The sequence below is a fragment of the Aethalodelphis obliquidens genome, unplaced genomic scaffold (genome assembly GCF_003676395.1).
Source record: "Aethalodelphis obliquidens isolate GAN/ISIS:26980383/991018 unplaced genomic scaffold, ASM367639v1 scaffold1, whole genome shotgun sequence".
NCBI lineage: Eukaryota > Metazoa > Chordata > Mammalia > Artiodactyla > Delphinidae > Aethalodelphis > Aethalodelphis obliquidens.
The window spans coordinates 8,526,117-8,549,129 of record NW_020837945.1 but is presented as its reverse complement, the minus strand read 5'-3'; the positions used below and the strand labels follow the sequence as shown (position 1 = coordinate 8,549,129).

At 43.9% G+C, this 23,013-nt stretch overlaps 1 protein-coding gene across 1 annotated transcript in view; it reads right to left on the bottom strand.

Annotated features, from left to right (window-relative positions):
- Nucleotides 1-23,013, bottom strand: part of HLCS (holocarboxylase synthetase) — a 196,520-nt gene that overhangs the window by 11,488 nt on the left and 162,019 nt on the right. The window contains exons 7-8 of the mRNA XM_027099931.1: nt 1,838-1,905; nt 205-365 (exon numbers count right to left, since the gene is read on the bottom strand). Of these exons, the coding sequence (XP_026955732.1) occupies nt 205-365; nt 1,838-1,905 (229 nt within the window). The remainder of the gene's footprint in view (nt 1-204; nt 366-1,837; nt 1,906-23,013) is intronic.

The window sequence follows — 23,013 nt, the reverse complement described above, 5'->3', positions numbered from 1 at the left end:
TGAAGCAGCTATAAACCTTGCAGCAAGCCTGAGGCAGCTATAAACCTGACGGTGCTTTTAAACCTCCAAGAGCACCCTGCTGCCAGCTTTGCAAAAGCAGGCTGAGGCTCCACATGAAGGAATCGTTCAGATGCGTACTACAAACACAGCTGAACTGAGATGTGCATGCATGGTGAGGATGTGACGGTGATGAACTGCACGTACCTGGTACCCAGGAATGGACCTTACCGCCTCCACGACAGCCAGAGACATCAGATGCTGGACAAACGGAATCCTCTGTCCCAGCTGGGATCTCAGTGGGATGGAGACGAGCAGGGTAGAAAGAGCGCACCCCACGGGGCTCAGCCAAGCATTCCTTCCCCGCCCTGGAACACAAGCGCCATCAGGAAACCGGCCATTCTGCACCATGAACAGACTCAGATGCACATAACGCCAGAAAAACTGCTGAGGCCTCAGAGCCACACACTGAAGACCTGTCCCACCTGAATGGCTGACGAACATACTTGGTTATTCCGGGGTTAACTCAACACAGAGAAGCTTCTTAAAATCCGAAGCTCTGTTGCTGAACAAGTTTCCAATAATTAGCATAACGTCCTCCCTCTGTGAGCATATCATTTATACTTTGATGATAAAGTCTTACACAGTGTCTGAACATCACTCTCAGTTTAATTCTCACCATATGGCAATGCGCAGGTGAAAACAGAGACAGTGGGGAAACCGGACCGAATCTATACTGGTCCAGGAGAGGTCCTGGAAGCCATTTGCTAGAAGTGATCCCTACTGCGATGGTCCCATAACGCTGTGAATACATTAAAAACCACAGAATAGTACACTTTAAAGTAGGAGACTGTATGGTATGTGAATTATATCTTGCTGTTTTTTTTTTTTTAAAGGAAGCTGAATTTGAAAAATGATCCCTGATATTAACTCTCTGAGTTATTTTTCTTAAAAACTACAAGTCAAGAAAATAACATAATCAAAACGAGAGGTATAATCAAACTTCTTCCATGTCTTTTTTTAAACCACCTTATTGAGCACCACAGCCTTGAATAAAATAAATTTTTTTCCTCTCTTTATGTTCAAAAGACATGCTCAAGAGAAAGAAGTGAAAACAGTGGATTTCTTATTTCATTGCTTCTTCTGAGAAAGGCATAAGAGCCTCTGAGAGTTAAAAGGACGCTTGGGTCGGCCTGCTGCCAGCTGGGGGTGGGGAGAGACAGGGGCCAATCGCTCCCCGTATGACCACTGAACACGAATCTGCTTGCGGCTGGACCCCAGATGGATTCTGGGAGGATGTGGGCTCTTGCCTCCGAGAGTCAGCAGGTGTTGGAAGCTCTGGGCAGCCCTTGGCTTCTTTGTGGTCATTCTGTGAATATGCATTGATCGTTGATCGAGTGTCCACTCCGTGCAAATTCCAGTGCCAGCTGGCAGACGAAAGACCCCTCCATGTGACCCTTGGTATAGACACAGAAGGCACCTCACAGAGAACCTTCAGGAAAATAAACGTCTCTATAACATAGTAATTATTCACACACTGCAATGCCTAGAATGTGTCAGAAAGAAGAATTTACAAGACGTAGGCAAATGAACATTAAAACCATCAGAAGCGGACGTCAATTAATTAAACATCTCGGTTTAAGAGAATGCTTTAATTCTTCTAAGGTTCAATCTTCTAATTGATTTTCCTCCCTCTTCTCCATTTTAGGGGTGTGTGAAAACAACTTCTGACTCGAGTCATGTCGATGATCAGCACATGCAATCAATTGGCTCTCTGGCCAGGAGAGTCACAGATTTTAGAAAACAAAAACCACAGAAACAGTAACAAAAGATGACTGACCTTTGCCCTGCGTTTGGTGGACTGCGATGGCGATTAAACCCATTTCCTGTGGCATCTCAAACATCAACCTGCAAATGGTGGGAAAGACCAGTCAGCCAGAACAGTGACACGACATGAGAACTGAGAGCTGAAAGTGGGGGACACTGTTTGCACTCATTTGTGAATGTGTTAGTAAGGAAGAGCCATCTTACGGGTTTCAAGGGATACTGACCCCATTCCCAGCCTCTGTAGTGAGAATGATGGAAAAGGGACAAAGAAAACGCCATTTAATATAAAAAAAGATGGTTTGGGGGGGGCAGTGTGTGTGCACGTGTACCTGCCCAAGCTGTCATTAGGTTTATTCAAGACATTGTTAGATTACATTTCCTTGGAATATCCTATCAAATTCTTTCTTCCCCTGCTGATGTGGTGTCCCTTCTTCGAATGACAACTAGCAATTCCTGACATTTGTTTCTACTTACAGTGCGTTTCTGTCTGAACACTAGAACATAATCATAACAGAAGTTTCTGATTATTCAGAAAACTAATATGGTGGCAATAAAACTGTTTAAAATACACACTATCCCCTGAGAACTAATTATGTTTTAACTATAGTAAATAAATCTACACCTTCTGAGAACTCAGGAGAACCTTGGATCCTTTTAGGCTTCAGTTCTGCTTTTAAAATGGTTTTATTTAAAAGAATACAAACTTCCCTTTGGGGGATAGTTAGAAAAGCGCACTATATCTCCACCAAATGAGTTGACATTAACTTTTTTTTCTTTTCTCTTTTTTCCCCAGAAAAGGAAAGGGGAAAAAATCCCTCACTCTGAGAATTTCCTCCCAGTTCCATTCTACACATTTAACTCCACGTTAGGAAGGTTTTCCTGTGCCTTCCCAGGAGTTGCTGACCAGGTACTGAGCAGGCATAGTTCACCGTCGGGTTTATCAGACAAAGCGAAACATCAGGTTTGTCCACGGTCAGTGCCGCTGCAGAGGCCTCTTTGAAATACTTTTCTGGGGGAGGGAAGTGGCAAGGGCAGGAATGACAGCGAGGTGGTATTTTGCACAAACAAAGTTTCCACGAACGATTCCAGGGTTTCCACAGCACCCCCGTGCTGAGGAGAGGGACCACGCTCTGATAGCCCTTCATCCTCTCCTCCCGGCTCAGGGTATGGGGTGGAACTTTACACATGGTAAGAAACAGAAAATACTTAAAGGCCAAAACAACCAGGGGGTCTCTGCGCACGCACGCGGGCTGGCAGAGCCTCGCAGGGCGCAGGCAGGCCCGGTGGGGAGGAGCCAGAAGCCCCCTTGACTTGCTAAGAAGAGCCTGGCCGCATCAGGCAGGGGCTGGGCTGGTCTGACAGCCACGGGGCATTCCCAGCGAGCAGCCAGCCCCCCTGTCTGGGTGCCAAGCCCACTTCCATCTCACATGAAATACAGCTCCAGAAGTATTTCTCTTGGACACCATGAATAACCCATTGAGATCGACTCTGCCTATACACCGTTGGGCTCCAAGAATAAAGCGTCCTTTTCTTGCGTCGGAGCGGCAGAAAACCCTAAGAAGGAATCTTGATCTGCGCAGGGAGGTAACGTTGTCTCCCAGGAGCCTCTTGCTTCCCAGAGAGACCCAGCAGCCCTTCACCTGGGCTCCTACAGCGCGAGCTCTGGGGCGAGGACGTCTAACACATTTTTCTGTGGGACGGGGCGCGGGGGATGATTCTGCACGTGTGAGCAGATTGTGAAGGCTTTCTCCATGGCAGAAATCTAGGATGCTCTGTAAATGAACATGCAGACAGTAGAAGGTCATGTCTCTAGGAAGCGGTGGTGATGGTGGAATTAGGCGAGGGGAGGCGGGGAGGTTCAGAAACCAAGCACAGCCTTTTCTAGAACAAAGAGAAATGATGAAGGGAACATATGCACTAAACTGCTGGAGCGCTGGCAGCAGTTAACAGGGCAATTGATGAGAAGACTGAGCTTGTGCTGCTGAAGGCCAAGAGGAAATTCTGCGAGGAGGGAGACAATGGGGGGGCGGGGGACTGGGGGTGGTGTAATGCTTAGTTTGAGGCCAGTGGAGGCCGCCAGATTTATTTGTGCTATCTAAGATAACTCTGGGGGCCAAACCACACGGCTCACGGTCAACAAAGAAGTATTTATGAACGTTTGCAAAATCTCAATTTTGCATCTCTGAAGACGAAGTCTCTAGGTTACTTCAGCAGAAAGGAGACACCATAAATGCATTTCCATCCCTAGTTGATGTCATTCTCACAAAAGGAAATAGAAAAAGGAGGGGAAAAAAAGAATAAAAAGAAAAGGAGGGGGTTACATAATGACTACCTCCCTGCCTCTGTGCTTTTTCTCCTTGTTGGCAAAGGCTGCTTAATAAATGGTTTCTGTGAGTGGCAGCAGAGGGCATGCACTGTATACCAACAGGGCACGCGAGGAAAGTGCTCTGTTTTTGTACACTTCCCTTTGGTCTGAAACATCCAGAGCTCCCAAGGCTCACTTGGCAAACAGGGACAGCGTCCTGACCACTTTGTTACTAAGGACATCACAGTTCCTACTGGGTTCCCTGCCAACCGGAACGTCCTGAATTTCACGTTGTTGTTGGAATTAAGTTTCAATAATTAAAACTAACCAAGAGACTTCCCTGGAAGTGCAGTGTTTAAGAATCTGCCTGCCAATGCAGGGCACACAGGTTCGAGCCCTGGTCTGGGTAGATCCCACATGCCGTGGAGCAACTAAGCCTGTGCGCCACAACCACTGAGCCTGCGCTCTAGAGCCCGCGAGCCACAACTACTGAGCCCACGTGCCACAACTACTGAAGCCCGTGAGCCTAGAGCCTGTGCTCCGCAACAAGAGAAGCCACCACAATAAGAAGCCCGTGCACTGTAAGGAAGAGTAGCCCCTGCTCGCCGCAACTAGAGAAAGCCCGCGCACAGCAAGAAAGACTCAATGCAGCCCAAAAATAAATAAATAAATAAATAAACTTATTTTTTAAAAAAAACTAACCAAGAAGACAGGCCACTATGAGTTAGTGAAAATTCTGAATGAACAAAAGTTTAAATCCAGACCCAGTCAATCCACTTTGAGGATTCAAACCTAAGGAAATAGCCCACATGCACCACTGTGTTATAAAAGTAAAAAACTGGAAATTACGTAAGAGTTCAGTAGGGAAATGGTTACGTAAATTACATTACATGAGGTCAGTGGAATAATTTGTAACCATTAAAAATGATAGTTATGAAGACTACGTAGCAACACGGAAGAAATGCTTTCAATAGAATGTTCAATTTAAAAAGGAGGATACGAAAACTACATATACTTTTATCCCAAATGTGTAAAATTCGCAGAAAAAAGGGAGGAAGGAGATTTGACAAAACAATAACTGTGGCTACATTAGGATGATTTTTTTCTTTATTTTTTTAAACTTTCTTTAAGATGACTGCTTACCTTTAATTTTAAAATACTTTTGAAAAATTTGGGGGAAAGAAGCATGGTTTTTATGTTTAAATATAATATTTGTAAACATTTCAATGAATAGGACTGAAAGATCTGCTTTAAAAATAAGATAATAACAGTCACCTTCAGCACACATTTTATTATAACCAATGAGCAAGACCTTATCTGATAAGTAATTAATGAGCAGAAACTCTTAAAGCCAGTCTGTTCATATGCAATGGGAGCCTTAAACGTTTTACACCTTCTGACTCAGTGACTATACTCCTAAGATTGAATTCTAAGGAGTATTCAGACAGGGAAACAAAATAATTCAGGGACACAACTATTCATCACAGCATTACACAGTGAAAAAAATCATAAATAGTACAAACTGTCCAAGACAGAGGAAAGAAAAAAAAATCATAGTATCCCACATGAAAAAACATCATATAGCCATCAGTGATACAGGCAAATGTCCACTGAACACCACTAGATGACTTCAAGAGGGTAGAAAATCCTATATACAGCATGATTCCAATGATGCTTTAACATATACTTTTAAAAATTGTTAGGAAATATACCAAAATATTAGCTGTGGTTACTTTAAGGAGTGTAATTATTGGAAAAATACAGCAAACTACAAAGCAGAAAAGTCATCCAAAGAAGTCCTTCTTCTCCTTAGACATGGATGTTCTTCTATACTTTTTCCCCTTAAAAAATACTACACACACACACGATATATTTTACAAAAAAAGTTCCTGATGACTGGAAAAATTGCTTATTTTGGAACTCTTAAAATAATGTAGATATTTAGTTATGGACACATTTTTATTACGTTGATAATAAAAAAGGCTTAAAAATAGCATCATGGTATGATCCCATCTATGTAAACTATGTATTCCTACGTGCATATATAGAAGAACACAGGACACCTATTAACAGTGGTTATCTCCAGAAAGTGGAAGCAGAATTATATGATGATTTAAATTTCTTCATTATGCTATTCTAAGTAATCTCTGGGTGGTAAGATTTCAAGTGTTTATTTTCTTTATACTTTTCTGAATTTTCCACTATTTCCATATTTGGAGTGCATTCATTTTAAAATCAGGAAAAATGCTCTTAAAGAAAAGATTTATTAAAATCCAACTTTTCTTTAACCTACAGCTCACTAGCTGGTGAACAACCTCCTCCTTTCTGAGAGATTGCAGATCTGCAACGCAAGAGCAGCCCACTGTCCGAGCGTTACCAGGCTCACTGTACGAATCCTCCTGTAATGCACGAATGGCGATGCCTGTCCCTCACACTCATTCCCTGGTGGAGCATGTGGCTTGTGTGAGGTGGCAGGCTGAGTCCAGTTACCTTCCATGCACAGGCTCCCTCAGAGCTGGGGAGATGGCATGCAGAAGGCTGCCAGCATCCTTGGGGGTCTCCACCCTGGGAGCCCTGAGGAGCTTCATCAACTCACGCTGGTGCCTGTGCTGTGCCCTGTCTTCTCCCCTCAGTCTTCTCAGTTGAGACTCTCCCTCTCCCAAGCCTTCAGAAAGACATTCTCAGAGAAGCCCCCACCCCTCCATGTTTTCTATGTGAAAAAAAGACCCAATACGGGGGGTAGGGATGAGGCGGAAGGAGAACAGGACCCAGGCAGTCACACACTGATGGCTAACAACTTATTTCTGATTTTGAAACCCTTTACTGGAAGATGAACTCTCACTATTCATAACTGTATTTACTTCTGTGTAGTTCAAAGGAAACTGTGTTAAACTTCATTTCAAAAACGATTTCTTTCAAATGTATTAGATTGTGAACACCAACTATTATATGTGGGCATCAGTTTTTAAAAAGTTAACAAGCTAAAATATAAAGATATTTTATTTTTTAAAGAGTCTTACTCTAACAGTACAATCAATTTTTTAAACAGTTGCCTTCTATTCAAGAACGCACAGGATTGTTTTTTGAAAGTAAATGAGTAGTGTTTTCTGCTCCCAAGAACACGCAGACTGGAGCAAGGAGGGTGGGAGGGCTCCGCCATGCATGGGGCTGTGGTCTAGGGTGGAAGGTGCTGGACCCCGACCAGTGACTTCTGAACGGAGAGCTAGCCATGTGGGGGGGCAAAGCTGAGATTGCTCCTGGCAGGAAAGGAAAGGTTCCAGAGGAACTTGAGAAACATTGCGGTGGAGATGACTCAGACAGGAAATGGGACAGATCTGAATTCAAACCCCGTTGTTGATATGAGCTAACACTGAGTAAGGGGCATGTCTCTCCCCCTCTTCAGTCACCTAGGAAATGGTCTCGCTCTCCGAAAGATTGGAGCGTGAAGGAATACACAAGATGCTTTGACACAGGGTAGGGGCTTAAATGTACCACTTGCTCTTTGTTGTGTAGATCCCAGAAGGCCTTCAATTTCCTCTTCTTGGAGATAAAAAGGATGGTCAGAGAGAAGATGGGGAGAACAGTGGTGGAAAGTGTATGTTTCGGGACCCTTCACAAATTCTAGAGGAAATGCCTCTTCTCTGTACCTCTCGCCCGCCTCCCCCATCTCTCTTACCTACACACACACTAACGTGATCGGAACCTGGACTAAAAAGCTCTTAGATGAACACAACTGGGTTGCAGAATCCTCACTTCCAGTTCTAGGGTCTCTGAACCCACTCAGCAAAGCTATAAAGCGATGGTTGAACTAGCTATCTGGCTTTTTAAAAATAACACATTATTTAGGTTGTTGCTTACAAATATCTTTGGTCACTTATACACAGCAGCACAACAGTTTCACTAAATATATTCTTCCATTATCTTCTGGATTGGACACTTAGAACTACAGTGACCTGTCATCAATCCACCTTTTTGGAATGCTGTCAGATAAGTAAGCTTTAGATCACATTCCTTTGTGTTTTCTGTATAAGAGGATGTGCATTTCAGTCAGAGGCAAAGTGGGAATTTGGACTGCTCGAGAGTAGAACCATCACCCCCTTCCCCTGGGTGTTCCCCAGAAGCAGAGGCCCCACCCGTATTTCTGCTGAAGGATGTCTGTGGGTCAGATGCTCTGTTAGATTTCCATATCTCCTAGCATACCAATCATTCATAGATTTTCATCTAATCTTCCCCATTTCCAACATCATACAGAACAGCATCTACACCACTGCTAAATCATTTAACTGCTCACAGGGAGGGAGTCCTGTGGGTTCAGCTTCCAGAATGAGGCACCTTGCTAGTGTATCAAGCATTTGTTGATGTTGGTCTGTATTATTCAGGATGAACACAAACCATTGTTTCTTACCCCTGGCGCTGCACCACAAGTACTGGATGTCTGAGCGCCTCCTCCTACCTTAGGCCAGTGCTGTTGGCAGGACTCACAGCTAAACCTGTGTAGACTGAACTATGGCACCCACAGCTACCTCCGAGGCCAAGCCTGCAAGACAGTCCTGACCCTACATCCTCGGCATAGTTAAACTTGCCACCAAAAATGGGAACTCAGGTCATGTCTAACCCCTCCACCAGGAGTCTCCAGATCACAGGATCTTCTCAACCCACTTCTCAGAGTCCATCATCTTCAACGGGGTGTGGAGGGGCTCCACCATGGAGCCATCACCATGGCTCATTTACCCCAACAGAGGGCCTTCTGTTTTGAAATGCAGCTGCCACTTCAGAAGATGGACACTGGCTCATCTTGACCGTGTCCGTCTCCAAGCAGACATCTGGGAATCATTTTCCTGAAGGCACTGTAGATGTTTCAACTCGGTCACCTGGAATCAATGCCGATTTTCTGCACTTTACATGCATTATCTCATCTAAGCTTTACAAGTCAGATGAGGACACAGTCTTGGAAAGGCAAAACCACTTCTATAAATAGGCCACTGAGTCAGCAAATCAGGAATTCAAGTCAAGGTCTGGTTGGGTCTAAGACCGATGATATTTTGTTTTTCATTTTGTTTTTAACCTTTTACTTTGAAATAATATCAGACTTACAGAAAATTTGCAGGGATATAGTATAAAGAATTCCTACATGCCCTTCACCCAGCACCCAGATTCCCCAACTGTTAACTTTTTACCAAATGGGCTTCTCCGTATCTGTCTGCCTGTCCATAATTCTTTTTTCTGAACCATGTGAGAGTAAGCTGCAGTCATAATGTCTCTTTATCCCTATATACTTCAGTGTGTCTTTCCTAAAACTTAAGGGTATTATTTTACATAATCAGAGTACAATTATCAAAATCAGGAACTTACCATTGATACAACACGGCTATCTAATCTGGGGGTCAGCAAACTTTTTCCGTAAAGGCCAGATAGTAAATATTTTAGTCTTTTGTGAGCCCTATGGTTTCTGTTGCAACTATTCAACCCTGCTGTCTGAGCAAAAAAGCAACTGTAGACAATATGTAAATAAATAAATCTGGCTGCATTTCAACAAAACTTTATAGACACAGAAATTTGAATTTCATGTAATGCTCATGTGTCACAATACAGAATTTATTTTAATTAACAGACTTTCTTTTTTGAGTGGCTTTAGGTTTATAGAAAAACTGAGCAGGGAATTCCCTGGCAGTCCAGTGGTTAGGACTCCATGCTTCCACTGCAGGGGGCCATGGTTCGAGTCCTGTCGGGGAACTAAGTTCGCGCATGCCGTGCAGCGTGGCCAAAACAAACAGCCCCCCCAAAAAAACCAGAAAAGGGGGCTTCCCTGGTGGTGCAGTGGTTGGGAGTCTGCCTGCTGATGCGAGGGACACGGGTTCGTGCCCCGGTCCGGGAGGATTCCCGCGTGCCGCGGAGCGGCTGGGCCCGTGAGCCATGGCCGCTGAGCCTGCTCGTTCGGAGTCTGTGCTCCGCGATGGGAGAGGCCACGGCGGTGATAGGCCCGCGTACAGCAAAAAAAAAAAAAAAAAAAAAAAAAAAACCAGAAAAGGAAAACCCGAGCAGAATGTACAGGGTTCCCATATACTCCCTCAACGCCCACCCCATCCCAGTTTCCCTATAATTAACATCTTATATTAGTGTGGTACATTTGCTGTAACTGATATAATTGTATATTAATACATTGTTATTAACTAAAGTCCATAGTTTAATAGTAGGATTCACTCTTTGTATTGTACAGTTTCATGGTTTTTTTGACAAATGTATAATGACGTCTATCCACCACTACAGTATCATATAAAATAGTTTCACTGCCGTAAAAAATCCCCTGTGCTCTACCTATTCATCCTTCTTTTCCTCCCCTCACCCCTGGCAGCCACTGATCTTTTTACTGTCTCTATAGTTTTGCCTTTCCCAAGATGTCATAGACATTTTACTTTAAAAAAACTTTTTCCAACCATTTAAAAATGTAAAAACAAAATTCTGCGTGCTTAGGTGGTGCAAAAACTGGTAGCAGGCCATAGTTTGCCAGCGCATGATCTAATCCACGGAATTTGGTCAAGTTTCATCCATTGTCCCAACAAGGCCCTTCACAGTAACACACAATCTGCCTTCTGGTTGAGGATCTAATCCAGGACCATGTGTTGCATTTAGTTGCCATGTCTCCTTAGTCTCTTTAATCTGGTTCTGTTCTTCATTTTGTCTTTCATGACCTAGACATTTATTGAAGAGTGGAGGCAGTTATTTTATGAAATGTCCTTCAATTTATTTATGTATTTATTTATTGTTTAATATTTATGTATTTATTTATTTTGGCTGTGCCGGGTCTTAGTTGCGGCACGTGGGATCTTTTTTTTTAGTTGCAGCATGCGGACTTCTTAGTTGTGGCATGGGGGATCTAGTTCCCCAACCAGGGATTGAACCCGTGCCCACTGCATTGGGAGCGTGGAGTCTTGGCCACTGGACCACCAGGGAAGTCCCTGTCCTTCAATTTAGATGATCTGAAATCTCATGATTAGACTCAAATTAGCATTTTGGCAGAAACACACATTAGTGAGAGTGTATCCTTCTCAGTGCATGGTATCAGGAAGCACACAGTGTTGCCTTGTCCCAGTATTGGTGAGTTAACTTTGAGCCACTTGGGTAGGGTGGTGTGTGCTAGCTTTTCCACTGTAAAGTTATTGTTTTTCCACTGTAGTTAATTAAGTACTTCTGGGGAGATAAAATATATATCATGTTCCTCATGAAATTTAATCTACTAGTGTTAGCATCTGTGGAGGATTTTACTTGAATCAATTATTTATTTGATGGTTGCTGAAGAGTGGTTTTTCTGATTCCATCATTTCTTCCATGTGTACTTGTTGGGATGCTACTATAAGGGAGAGCCTTTTCTTCTCCCCGCACTTACTTTTCTTTCTTCCTTTCTTTACAGCAGAATGGACTTGTGGAGCCTTATTTACCCAAGAGAATATTTAATTTCCTATCATTATTTATTCTGATGCTCATACTATGCCAGATTTGGCAAGTAGAAGCTCCTTCAAGCTGGTGTCTGTCTCCTACTGACAAGTGCCTGTCATCTTTCAGCACTTCCTTACTTTTTTGGCCTAAGAAGAGGTTCCACAACCATCTTGAACTTTCTCAGAACCAGCCCCTGGAATTGGCCTTTTCTCCAAGGAGCTCTGGTTCCTTTTACTGGAGAATGGTATCTAAAAAACAAATCTGGGTGTTAGGAAAGAACAATAAAGTATGTGTGTTTCCTTCCTTCTTTCCATCTATCCATCCATCCATCCATCCATCTTAAAAACCATGAATTCACTGAAAACTCCCAGTTCCAATCCAACAGCACTAGGTCCACTTTATTCTCCCCCTTTTTATATTTGTAACTTCCTTCTCCAATAATGAGGTCTGGCTCTCATTATCTCAAACATATTGACTTATTTGCTCAATACTCTAACATGCAAAAAGTGGTTTCACAATTGCTGACCCATGCTACTGTGAAAAACAAACTTACTAACTAGGGTTCAATATTTATCTATAGTTTTTTTTTGTCTTTAGCCTAAGGCTATATAGTCAAATATTGTGTTTTAAAGTTTTTAGGGTTTGTTCTTTCTCTCTTACCTGAGTGTGGTTATGTTAGTCTTCTGAAATAAGGTGAGGTTTAACTGTACTTCCGTATTCCATTACAGGGTCGTGCTCCCCTCCCTCCTTGTTTCTTTAATCTTTAACTTGGTTCCAAGAGTCAAAACTGTACAGAGGGACTTCCCAATGACAGAGTGGTTAAGAATCCGCCTGCCAGGACTTCCCTGGCAGTCTAGTGGTTAAGTCTTCGCCTTCCAATGCAGGCAGTGCAGGTTCAATCCCTGGCCGGGTAGCTAAGATCCCACATGCCTCACGGCCAAAAAATAAAACAGAAGCAATATTGTAATAAATTCAATGAAGACTTTGAAAATCTTTAAAAGAAAAAGAATCCGCCTGCCAATGCAGGGACACGGGTTCAATCCCTGGTCCGCAAAGATCCCACATGCCGTGGAACAACTAAGCCTGTGCACCACAACTACTGAGCCTGCACTCTAGAGCCTGCGAGCCACAGCTACTGAGTCCGCGTGCCACAACTACTGAAGCCCATGTGCCTAGAGCCAGGGCTCCACAACAAGAGAAGCCACCACAATGAGATGACCACGCACCGCAACAAAAAGTATCCCCTGCTCGCCGCAACTAGAGAAAAGCCCACATGCAGCAAGGAAGACCCAACGCAGCCAAAAATAAATAAATTTATTAAAAACAAAACTGTACAGAAAAGTAAACTCTGAGAAGTGTCACATTTCCCCCCACTTATCCCTTCTATCTAAGTCTCCCCATCAAACTCTTTTCTATAATTAACAATTGAACTAATCTCACTACTTTCTGGTTTATTCTTCCTGTGTTTCTTTCTGAACAAATGCATAGATACTTGCATATTTTCTCGTTTCTCTTGCTTCTTTACAGAAAGTTACCATTTTGTATTCTACTGTCTTCTGGGTTTTTTCATTTCATATAACCTGAAAACACTGTTTAGACATTCACAGAGCTGTTCCTTGTTCTTCTCTAAAGCTGCTGCATAGTGTCGCATTGATGGGTGGAGCATAGTTTATTCAACCACTCTCCTATGTGCATTTAGGTGGTTTCCAAAAATGACAGTATGTATAATGTATACCCTTGTTCACACGTATTTTTGTACTGTTGGCAATGTATCTTCATGGTAAATTCCTAGAAGTGCGATTCTGGGTCAGAGGATAAGTAACTGCATATTTAACTTCATGAGATACTACCATAGAGTGTGATATCACACTTTTTAGTTTTTGCCAATCTGATATGTAAGAGTGGTATTTCACTGTAGTTGTAATCTGCATTTCTCTTGTATGTGCAGTTTTCATTACACTTACACACACACACACGTATAGTGAATTACCTGTTTGTGTCTTTTGCCTATTTTTAAGAGTTTCTAATATATTAGGAAATATTAATGCTTCATCTGTGTTATCTTGCCAATATTTTCTCCAAGTTAACTGTCTTTTGACTTTATTGATGGTGGTTTTTATCATACCACAATTTACTTTTTCTTTTTAAATAGTCAAATGTATCGATTTTTTTCTTTTACTGCCTCTTGTTTTTGTGTCTTCAGAGCCTTTCCCTATACCCAAGTTATGCAGGAACTCATTCACTTATTTCTAGTACTTAAAGGGCTTCACTTTTTAAATTTAGAACTCTGATCCGTTTGGAGCTTATTTTTGTATATGGTGAAAGGTATGGAACTGATGTTATCTTTTTTTCCCAAATGTCTCTCAAACTGTCCCAGGACCATTTGTTAAAAATTATACCTTTGCCCTAGGAACCTGAGATGCCACCTTTATTATGTACTAAATTTCTGTATGTACTTGGGTCTATTTCTGTACTTCCTATTCCTTTCTGCTGCTCTCTCCATTTATTCATGTGCCAGTAAAGCACCGTTTTAATTACAGAGGCTTTGTAGTGTGTTTAAAATCTATCAAGCCTAGGGCCCCCTCATGGCTTTTCTTTTTCATTGTTTCCTGGATATTTTTTTTCATTGTTTTCTTGCATATATATTTTTTTTCCAAATGAATTTTAGCATCTACTTGTCTGCCTGCATTTAAAAGAAACAAACCAAAAAAAAAAAAACCAAAAACATAAAGTATTTTTAGTAAAAGTGCATAATTTATAAATTATCTTGGAGAGAACTGACATCTTTGTGGTGTTGAGTTGTCCTATCTATGAGCAAGGAGTGTCTTACATTTGTTCAAGTATACTTTTTTCTGAAAAGTTATGAAAATTTATATTCAGAGTAAGACGAAATGGGGTCCTTACTTTTATAAGAATGGAAATAGAGCTGACCAAAACTTTTAAGAATTAAATACCACCACACTTGTCCCAAAGTTTATTAATTACCTCTGCCTTGCATGTCTGAAGAGGTATTTTCCCTGCTCTACACACATTCAGTTTCAAATATGCCGGTCGTTCCTAACCAATTTTACATAAAATATCAATACTATAATAAGCAGTTTCCCTACCTACAGAGCCAAGTGGCTGCTGAAACACCTGGGCAGACAAAGCATTGTGAAGGTAATGAATTTCTTCCTCTAGAAAGGGAAGCTCCACCCTGCCACTTACTGGGCCCTGTTTTTCCACCCCAATACCATTGCCATTTCAAGGGTAATTATGAGGAAAAACTCCCTACCCCTACCAGCTGGCCCCCAAACCATTGCTTCTTTCACCACCTTGCTGCCCTAGATATCAGCCTTCCTCTTTCCCTCTCAGGCTCAGACGTCTCTCCAGTGGCTTCCCTGCGCCCCACCCGGCACAGAGATCAAGCAACATGCCCGAGCTTGCTCTACCAGGAAGCTTAGCACCAGCTGAAATCTTCACTCAGTGGGACAAGGGGCCTCTTTCTTTAATGCGGGGCTTTGCTCCATGACATGCTGGGTTTACGGCCCTCATGAACTAAACCTGTTCAGAATCCAATTCTAGAACAGATTTTCGTTCAGATGGTTATTTTCCAATCCTCCCTCCCCAATCCCATTTTCTGCCCAACTCTGTTGACCCCCTGAGGCCGGCTTCTGGTTGGGCTCCCTGCGAGCAGAACATTTTATACCCAGCTCCCTTACTGAATTCCACTATTGTTTCAGTTAGTTTTACCTTTGATTCTCTAAGGTTTCCCAGGTGTGCCATCACATCAACTGCAAATGGAGATAGTTTTACTTCTTTCTCAATTTGTATGCCTCTAATGGACTTTTCTTATCTATCTGAATGGGCTAATAGTTCTAGGATGGTGTTAAACAGAAGCTGAGTATCCTGCCCTTGCTCCCAGCCTTCGGGAAATGCTCTTAGGATTTCCCCAATTAAGTAGGACACTAGCTCTGGGTCTCAGAGAATCACTCTCTCTCTCCCAACATTGGGCCTTGTTTTCTGCTCTCACAGATCCTCCAGGGGGCTCTGGGAAATACTATTTCCTCCCTTGCCCCTTCAGACCCAGGGGTGGCAAAGGATTCCCTCTGTGGCCAGTCTCTGGAGACACCCCACATGTAGGGTCTGTCGCCCTGCCCTCGCCTCCATAAGCTTTCCCTTCACCTCAGTTGGATGACCTCAGGCACCCACCATGTGCCCAGTGCAGTGGAAGTACAGTATTCTCAACCCTAGTTCAACAGGACACTTGTGAGTGGAGAGGAGAATGAGCACAGAGGAAAAGGCAGCTTTTCCTGGGGTTTCCTGAAACATCTCTCTCCTCGTAGCTTTGTCTTCGTCCTGCCTCTTTAAAAAGAAAGTGTTTCCCATTTGTTAATTTTTGAGAGTTTTTACTGCCCTTTTATTTTGCTGGATGTTTTAGAATCAATCTTCTTTATATGTTTATATATTCTTTTCTATTTAAACTTTTTTTTTTTTTTTTTAATCTAAAAAACATAGGACCATACCGCTGAAGGTGTCAGGAAACATGCTCAAATAAGGACGGGCTGCAAAGCCTGCTCTGCCAACAAAATGCCAGTAAAATCTGAAACCCAGGCTCAGACCCACTGGTAAGGTTCCAAAATCTAAAACTTAAAGAACTTCTTTATTCCAGTAAATGAGCTTCCCTGTGAACACCATCAGAATCCTGTGCTTTAATGAGTGAGGGAATATCAGAGGAAGGGGTGGAGAAGGAAAGAATTTGGACGAGTATGAAATTTAATTTAAAAACTATTATGAGAAGTTTAATTTCCCCCTCCCCCAAGTAAATACATAAATCTTTCCCATGCATTTTGTTTCATTTTCCTTCAAAAAAGCCCAAATGTTTTAAGGTATCCTGAACCATCGGAAACAAGGACAGAGTAAGTCCAGGGGGGTGGAGTTTTTAATAATAAATATATATATTTACTGTAATATATATATATATTTCCTATTTATTAAAATGCCATGTTAGATATATGGGAGATATATCCAAAGAAATCTTAAGTAAAGGTGCATTCTTACTGAAGGTTTGATCAAGCCGGGAGAAAGGACAGTACGGATAATCAGCAATACAAGGCCACGTGTGCCACCTAAGTCGTAAGGACAGTAAGAGGTGTCAGGGTTAAGGGGGAAACAGCGCACTTCATGCAGGGAAGAGTGGCGGGGGAGGGGGAGAGGTCAAGGCAGAGCACACCCGAATCGCATTTAAAGATGTGAACACGTGTGGAAAATAAGCTCGCCTTGGTTTGCCTAGGGCACTGTCACTTCCACTCCAAGTCCTGGTGTAGCTCAGCTTTGGATGCTCTTCTAAGAGCATCCCCCAGGGCCTAATCTTAACAGGAAATTGGCAATTAAGTGTGTATCTTTGGGAGAGTCCTGGGCCATTCCAACTCCAGCACAGCCACCATTCAGTGGGCACTTGGTCTGACCAGACTGAGGGACTGCTGGAGCAGGGATCCTCTGCCACAGCAGCGGGTCAGAGAAAACCCAATGGAGATGCTTTGCTGGGGGCATCTCTGGGGGTCACCTACCTATGCCAAGCCCGCATCTCTTCGTAGATAAAACTGGACTCTACCCCTTAACCTCACAGGGCCTCGTGAGGAAGAAACAGGTCGCCCTGCACGGGCACCCTGAGCAGAGTGCCTGGCACACTGCCGGCGTCTAGTTAACTGGCCCGGTGGAAGGGATGAATGGTTCCTGGGCGGTATCTCCTCTAGGACAGGAGGTAACTCTGGCACTCCAGATTAACACAGGGCACACTTCACCCTAGCTGGAGATGCTCTATCACAGGGACATTCTGGAAAAAGAGGAACCATCTTGTGTCTGTCTCCATTCTACCTCCCGTGACGGTAAGGAAGATTAAAAGACCTGTGAAAACACCTGATAAAGCTATCAAGTGCTGAGTAATGCTGGTGGTTGTTATTGTCTCCTGGCTGATAAAGATCCGGACCACCTGTGCTGATGACCAGGCCAGAAGATGCCTCTGCTGTTGGCCCATCAACCAAATGGTTGTCAGGGCTCCTGATGCAACGTAGCGGCCTCGTGCTTGTTTCTTTTACTTGTTATTTCTCGGGTTGGCTGGAGTTTGGTCATAGGTTTATTTTCTGTTTCCATTCTGCTGGATTCACTCAACTCCCTCTAGTAAACATTTGGTGACCATTCCCCATAAAACCATGGCATATCCTAGAGATAGCAGTTTGTGTTCCAGAAGCTGTACTGTGAACGCATCCCCTTTGCACCCATACTAAATGCCCCATGGAGCGCCCAGCAGAATGCCTCTGAGGAACACACGCAGCCAGCAAATCTGAGGGGCACAGCTGATTACCCACCGTACCCGTGTGCTGGGTCCACGATGCAGCTGGGCCGGGCATGCGCGTGCGCAGAGCAAAGCAGCGCAGTACAGGGGACCAGAGTGAATTCTCCTGCGGAACGTGGGTACTGACACACCTTTCGACCCACTGCTCACGCGGTCCCAGTGAATGACCCTCAGCAAACCAAGAACAGTGAACAGAACTTAACATTCTAATGAAATCGCGATTGCTGGCTGTGCTTTCACATAGTGAAACTACCTGGAACTTCTCTTACCGCTTTTTACGAGAAGCATTAAAACGCAAATGCAAAGAGGAAGATGAAAGTTCCTCCTGCAGACCCCGTCTGTAATGAGGCAGAGGAAGACTTGAGGGCGGGGTCTGGAAGAGAAGTTTATGCACTGCGTTACAGCCGGAGATCATTATAGAAAATGAGTGTGTTATTAAAGGTATCCTGAAGTTATAAAAACTCAGAGGATTTTTAGTGAGGATGAATAAGTTCTTTCGTAAAGATGAAGAATTCATAATACTCTGGAGCAAGGGGGAGCTCCGAGTGCAGTCACCCCATATCCTATAGCGTGGGGTGCAGTCATACGCAGGAGTTCTTTAATTGCTAGTAGTTAGATTTTGTTGTTTTCGTAGGGCACTGTGTGTGTGTGTGTGTGTGTGTAAGACGAGGAATATATTCTTTGATTAAGAAAGTTCTAGTGGGTATGAGAAAGTCCCTCCAGTTAGCAAATGAGTGCACTGATTATCCTATTAGAAAAAGGCAACAAAATAAACCATCTCCTGCAGCCACACAAGCCACCTGACATAATTTGCTTATGCTTCTTAAACAGTACACACCACCTCCTCAATTAGTTGTCACAAAGAGAATGAAATCTTTGAGTCTGACAACTGTAGTCTGGTGTGGTGGGAAAAAAGTTCTCTTATGCAGTTCTACTTTTTTCAAATGCATTCAATTAATTAAAGTATGCTAAAGAATGACTTTGGGCTTGAACTACTAAAGTAATTTAAATATTTTGCCTATAATTTTGCTTGTGCCCATCAACAAAGGAAATTCCAATTTTCTCTCTGTTCAGATAATCATAAATTCTAAATTCAAGGAGGTTAAATTGTTTTCCTTTACCACGGTTAGAAGTATGTAGGATATTTATGAAAGCAATAATCAACTATATAGGTAGTTTGAAAACCAGAAATGAAAGCTTTAATCATTCATCCTAACACCTATTATCACTTTTCCATATTTTCTACTCCCTTCTCACATGTATGTTTTTTTGTTTATTTTTTTGTAGTACGTGGGCCTCTCACTGCTGTGGCCTCTCCCGTTGCGGAGCACAGGCTCCGGACGCACAGGCTCAGCGGCCATGGCCCACGGGCCCAGCCGCTCCACTGCATGTGGGATCTTCCCGGACCGGGGCACAAACCTGCGTCCCCTGCATCAGCAGGCGGACTCTCAACCACTGCGCCACCAGGGAAGCCCTAGATGTATGTTTTAAAAGGTTTTAATCTACTGACTATAATTTATTTTAACCTGCTTTTTTAATTGATCTGGCCATTTCTCTATATTGTTAGTCTTTCTGTTGATGGATAGTATTCCAAGTGATTGTATACGATGTATTTAATTATAAATCATCCAGAGTATAGATTTTCCCATATATCTGATTATTTCTAAGGGTAGATTACTGGAAGTAGGATTGTTGGGTCAAAGGATATGAACTTATGATTCCTGATAACTACTGCCAAATTGCTTTTCAAAAGGGTTTTCCAGTTTACACTCCCACCAAGATTTAAACAAGGTGTAGGAGTATCTGTACCTGTTTTATTATATCCTTCCCCATCTTGGAGATCATTTAAAAACATGTTTTGGGGGGCTTCCCTGGTGACACAGTGGTTAAAGATTCTGCCTGCCAATGCAGGGGTCATGGGTTCGAGCCCTGGTCCGGGAATACCCCACATGCCTCGGAGCAACTAAGCCTGTGCACCACAACTACTGAGCCTGCACTCTAGAAGAGCCCGTGAGCCACAACTACTGAAGCCCGCACGCCTAGAGCTCGTGCTGCGCACAAGAGAAGCCACCGCAATGAGAAGCCCACGTACCGCAAAAAAGAGTAGCCCCCGCTCGCCACAACTAGAGAAAGCCCGTGCGCAGCAACAAAGACCCAATGCAGCCATAAACAAACAAACCAACAAATAAAATGCAGTTAAAATAACATGTTTTGGTTTGGTTTTTGGCTAATTTAGTGGGTGAAAATGATGCTCAATGAATTGTGAATTCATTCATCATTGTCCTATGATGTCCTCTTGGCTCCTATATTCTGAGTAAAGACAAAAATAATCACAGGGCTTCCCTGGTGGCACAGTGGTTGGGAGTCTGCCTGCCGATGCAGGGGGCACGGGTTCGTGTCCCGGTCTGGGAAGATCCCACATGCCGCGGAGCGGCTGGGCCCGTGAGCCGTGGCCGCTAAGCCTGAGCGTCCGGAGCCTGTGCTCCGCAACGGGAGAGGCCACAACAGTGAGAGGCCCGCGTACCGCAAAAAAAAAAAAAAAAAAAAAAAAAAATCACAAAGATGTATTCTGTGTTTGGCTGCTTTTCTCCGAGTCTTATGTTTCTGTTCATCCACGGAGAAAGATCCAGAAGGCAGCAGGAATGCTCCGATCTGGTCTGTCAAGACTCAGACAAGCAAAGGGGGCTGTCTGCCCTGGAAGGAGGGTCAGGCGATGCTATATAACCCTTCTGGCAAACCATCAATTCAGTCTGCCTGCAGAGCCCTTGAGTTTCCAGAAGCACGAGATGGCAAATTCTGGTGTTCTCTCCATTAAAAAAAAAAAATCATGGAGGCAGCAGAATTTTAAGTCATTCTGTTTACCAGCACTGCCTATCCGTGTTGATCTGGCACTGGTGTGGCTTCTGATTTTTTTAAAGGAAAGAATTCAGGTGTTGGATAATGTGCTTTGTAAACAGAATGAAATGAAGTAATAAATTAAGGTGTGCCTTAGTTCGAGCTTGCTTATGTTTACAGTGGGTTAAATATAACTTATCGAAAATCTTCTGGAACATGAATCATAATAGAAAAGATTTCACATTGGGAAAAAAGCAAGGTATGGGCTTGTCCAAAACAAAATCCATACACACCTTGCTGTGCCTTGGGTAACCCTAAAAAACACTTTTGATTATAAAAACTTCCAAACACACTTACAGCCGGCAAGGACGGTGTAAGGAGCCCACACTCCGCGCTATCAGCGTCAACAGTGCATTAAGCCTTTTAATTTTTACAAACGGGAACGCCACTCCCACTGTTCACCCAGCTCTCCTTGCCAGGAGTCCAGTCTTCCCAGCAGCCAGTGACTCTCAGCAAGGCAGCTTTTAGCCCCTGCAAGAAGCAGCACGTTCAGCTGCCAAATTCCTGCTGGGTCGGCCAAGAGGTAGGAACCAAAAATGAAAAAACACGAAGGATTTGTTTTCTAAAAGCAATACATCAAACACAAAAAGAGCTCCTTTGTATGAATTTTCAGTACGGGGAGCCACAGAGGAGAAAATCATTCTCCCTCACGGGAGGAAGCAGCTTGACCTCACCTGTGACTTTGCTCTTACAGTGTGGATTTTTCTCACCCCATTAAATGTAACCTATTCTACGTGGGTTTGTACCGTATGAAACAAATAGAGAGTGACGGGGAAACCGCCAATGGGCAGGCTGGGGCTGAGCCCAGCACCAGCGCCCTGGAAGGCGGGGCCCTCACTGTGCCACATAAGCAGGGGCCCACAGGGCCATGTGGAATGTGTCTGTTTCAGAGGGGCCTGTTTGCTAGAAGCACGAGGATTATGTTTCGTGGCTTTAGAAACCTTGTGGGGAGGCCCCCCCAAAAAAACAATCTTTGCAAAGGGAAGAGGAAAAGGGAAAGAAAAGAGGGGGAAAGATAAGAAAAAAGAAAACCCAGGTTAGAATGCAGTGTCCTCTCACCACTTACAAAGGGCCAGTTAGGATGGATGGAGGAACAGGATATCTGTGTAACCTCAAAGTATGTTCCACAAATTCCCTATTGATTACTAGAGGGAGGACTTCCCTGGTGGTGCAGTGGTTAAGAATCCGCCTGCCCATGCAGGGGACACAGGTTCGAGCCCTGGTCCGGGAAGATCCCACATGCCGCGGAGCAACTAAGCCTGTGTGCCACAGCTACTGAGCCTGCGCTCTAGAGCTCGCATGTCACAACTACTGAGCCCGTGTGCCAAACTACTGAAGCCCGCACGCCTAGAGCCCGTGCTCCGCAAAAAAAGAAGCCACCGCAGTGAGAAGCCCGCGCACCGCAACGAAGAGTAGCCCCTGCTGGCCGCAACTAGAGAAAGCCTGCACGCAGCAACAAAGACCCAACACAGCCAAAAAAAAAAAGAAGCATCCCTCTAGTTATCTTTAAAAAGAAAGAAAGAAAGAAAGAAAGGGCCGGTTAGTATGGATGGAGCAGGTTTCTGCTGTGACCCCCGGAGGAAAAGCAGCAAGATAACACCAGTGTCCAGTAAGGCACGGGCCAGCCATGGAAAGGAGTGCACGCCTTAAAACCCAGGAGGCAGATGTGCTGCCTGTCATCAAGGCACTCAGGACACTGCTGCACAGAACAGGAAAAGACAATCTCAGTACCAGGTCCCTAAATCCCTGTCCCATTAACCAGGTGCCAGTAGTGAAACCTATAAAAGGATCCCGGTTAAATCACCTGGCAGCCACTCTGAAGGCTGCCAGTGCCAATCCCTGGGGACAGGCAGCCTTTTCTTCTGTTACACAGCAGGAGAACGAGCTCACTTTGGGGCCAGCTGCCACCTGCTCACAAACTGCTCATTGTAGTAGGGTCTGAGCAGAAGTACCAGGTGGAACCACAGGAAATCGCAAACATTCCACTGTTTTAGACCTGCCAAAATGGCACCTTCCTGTGATTCCAACGAAGGAGGAGGAGAATCATCACCAGCTGATTTCATTAGGTCAGCCCAGGTGAGCTCCTCCTGCTTTTGATTTTCTCAAGCCCCAGGACAGTGCTCCAAGGTGGAGAACAGTACAACCCCACTTGCAGATGAGGCAACTGAAGGTACTCATCCAGAGTCACACAGCTAGTGAGAGGCTTGTCTGGTACCCACAA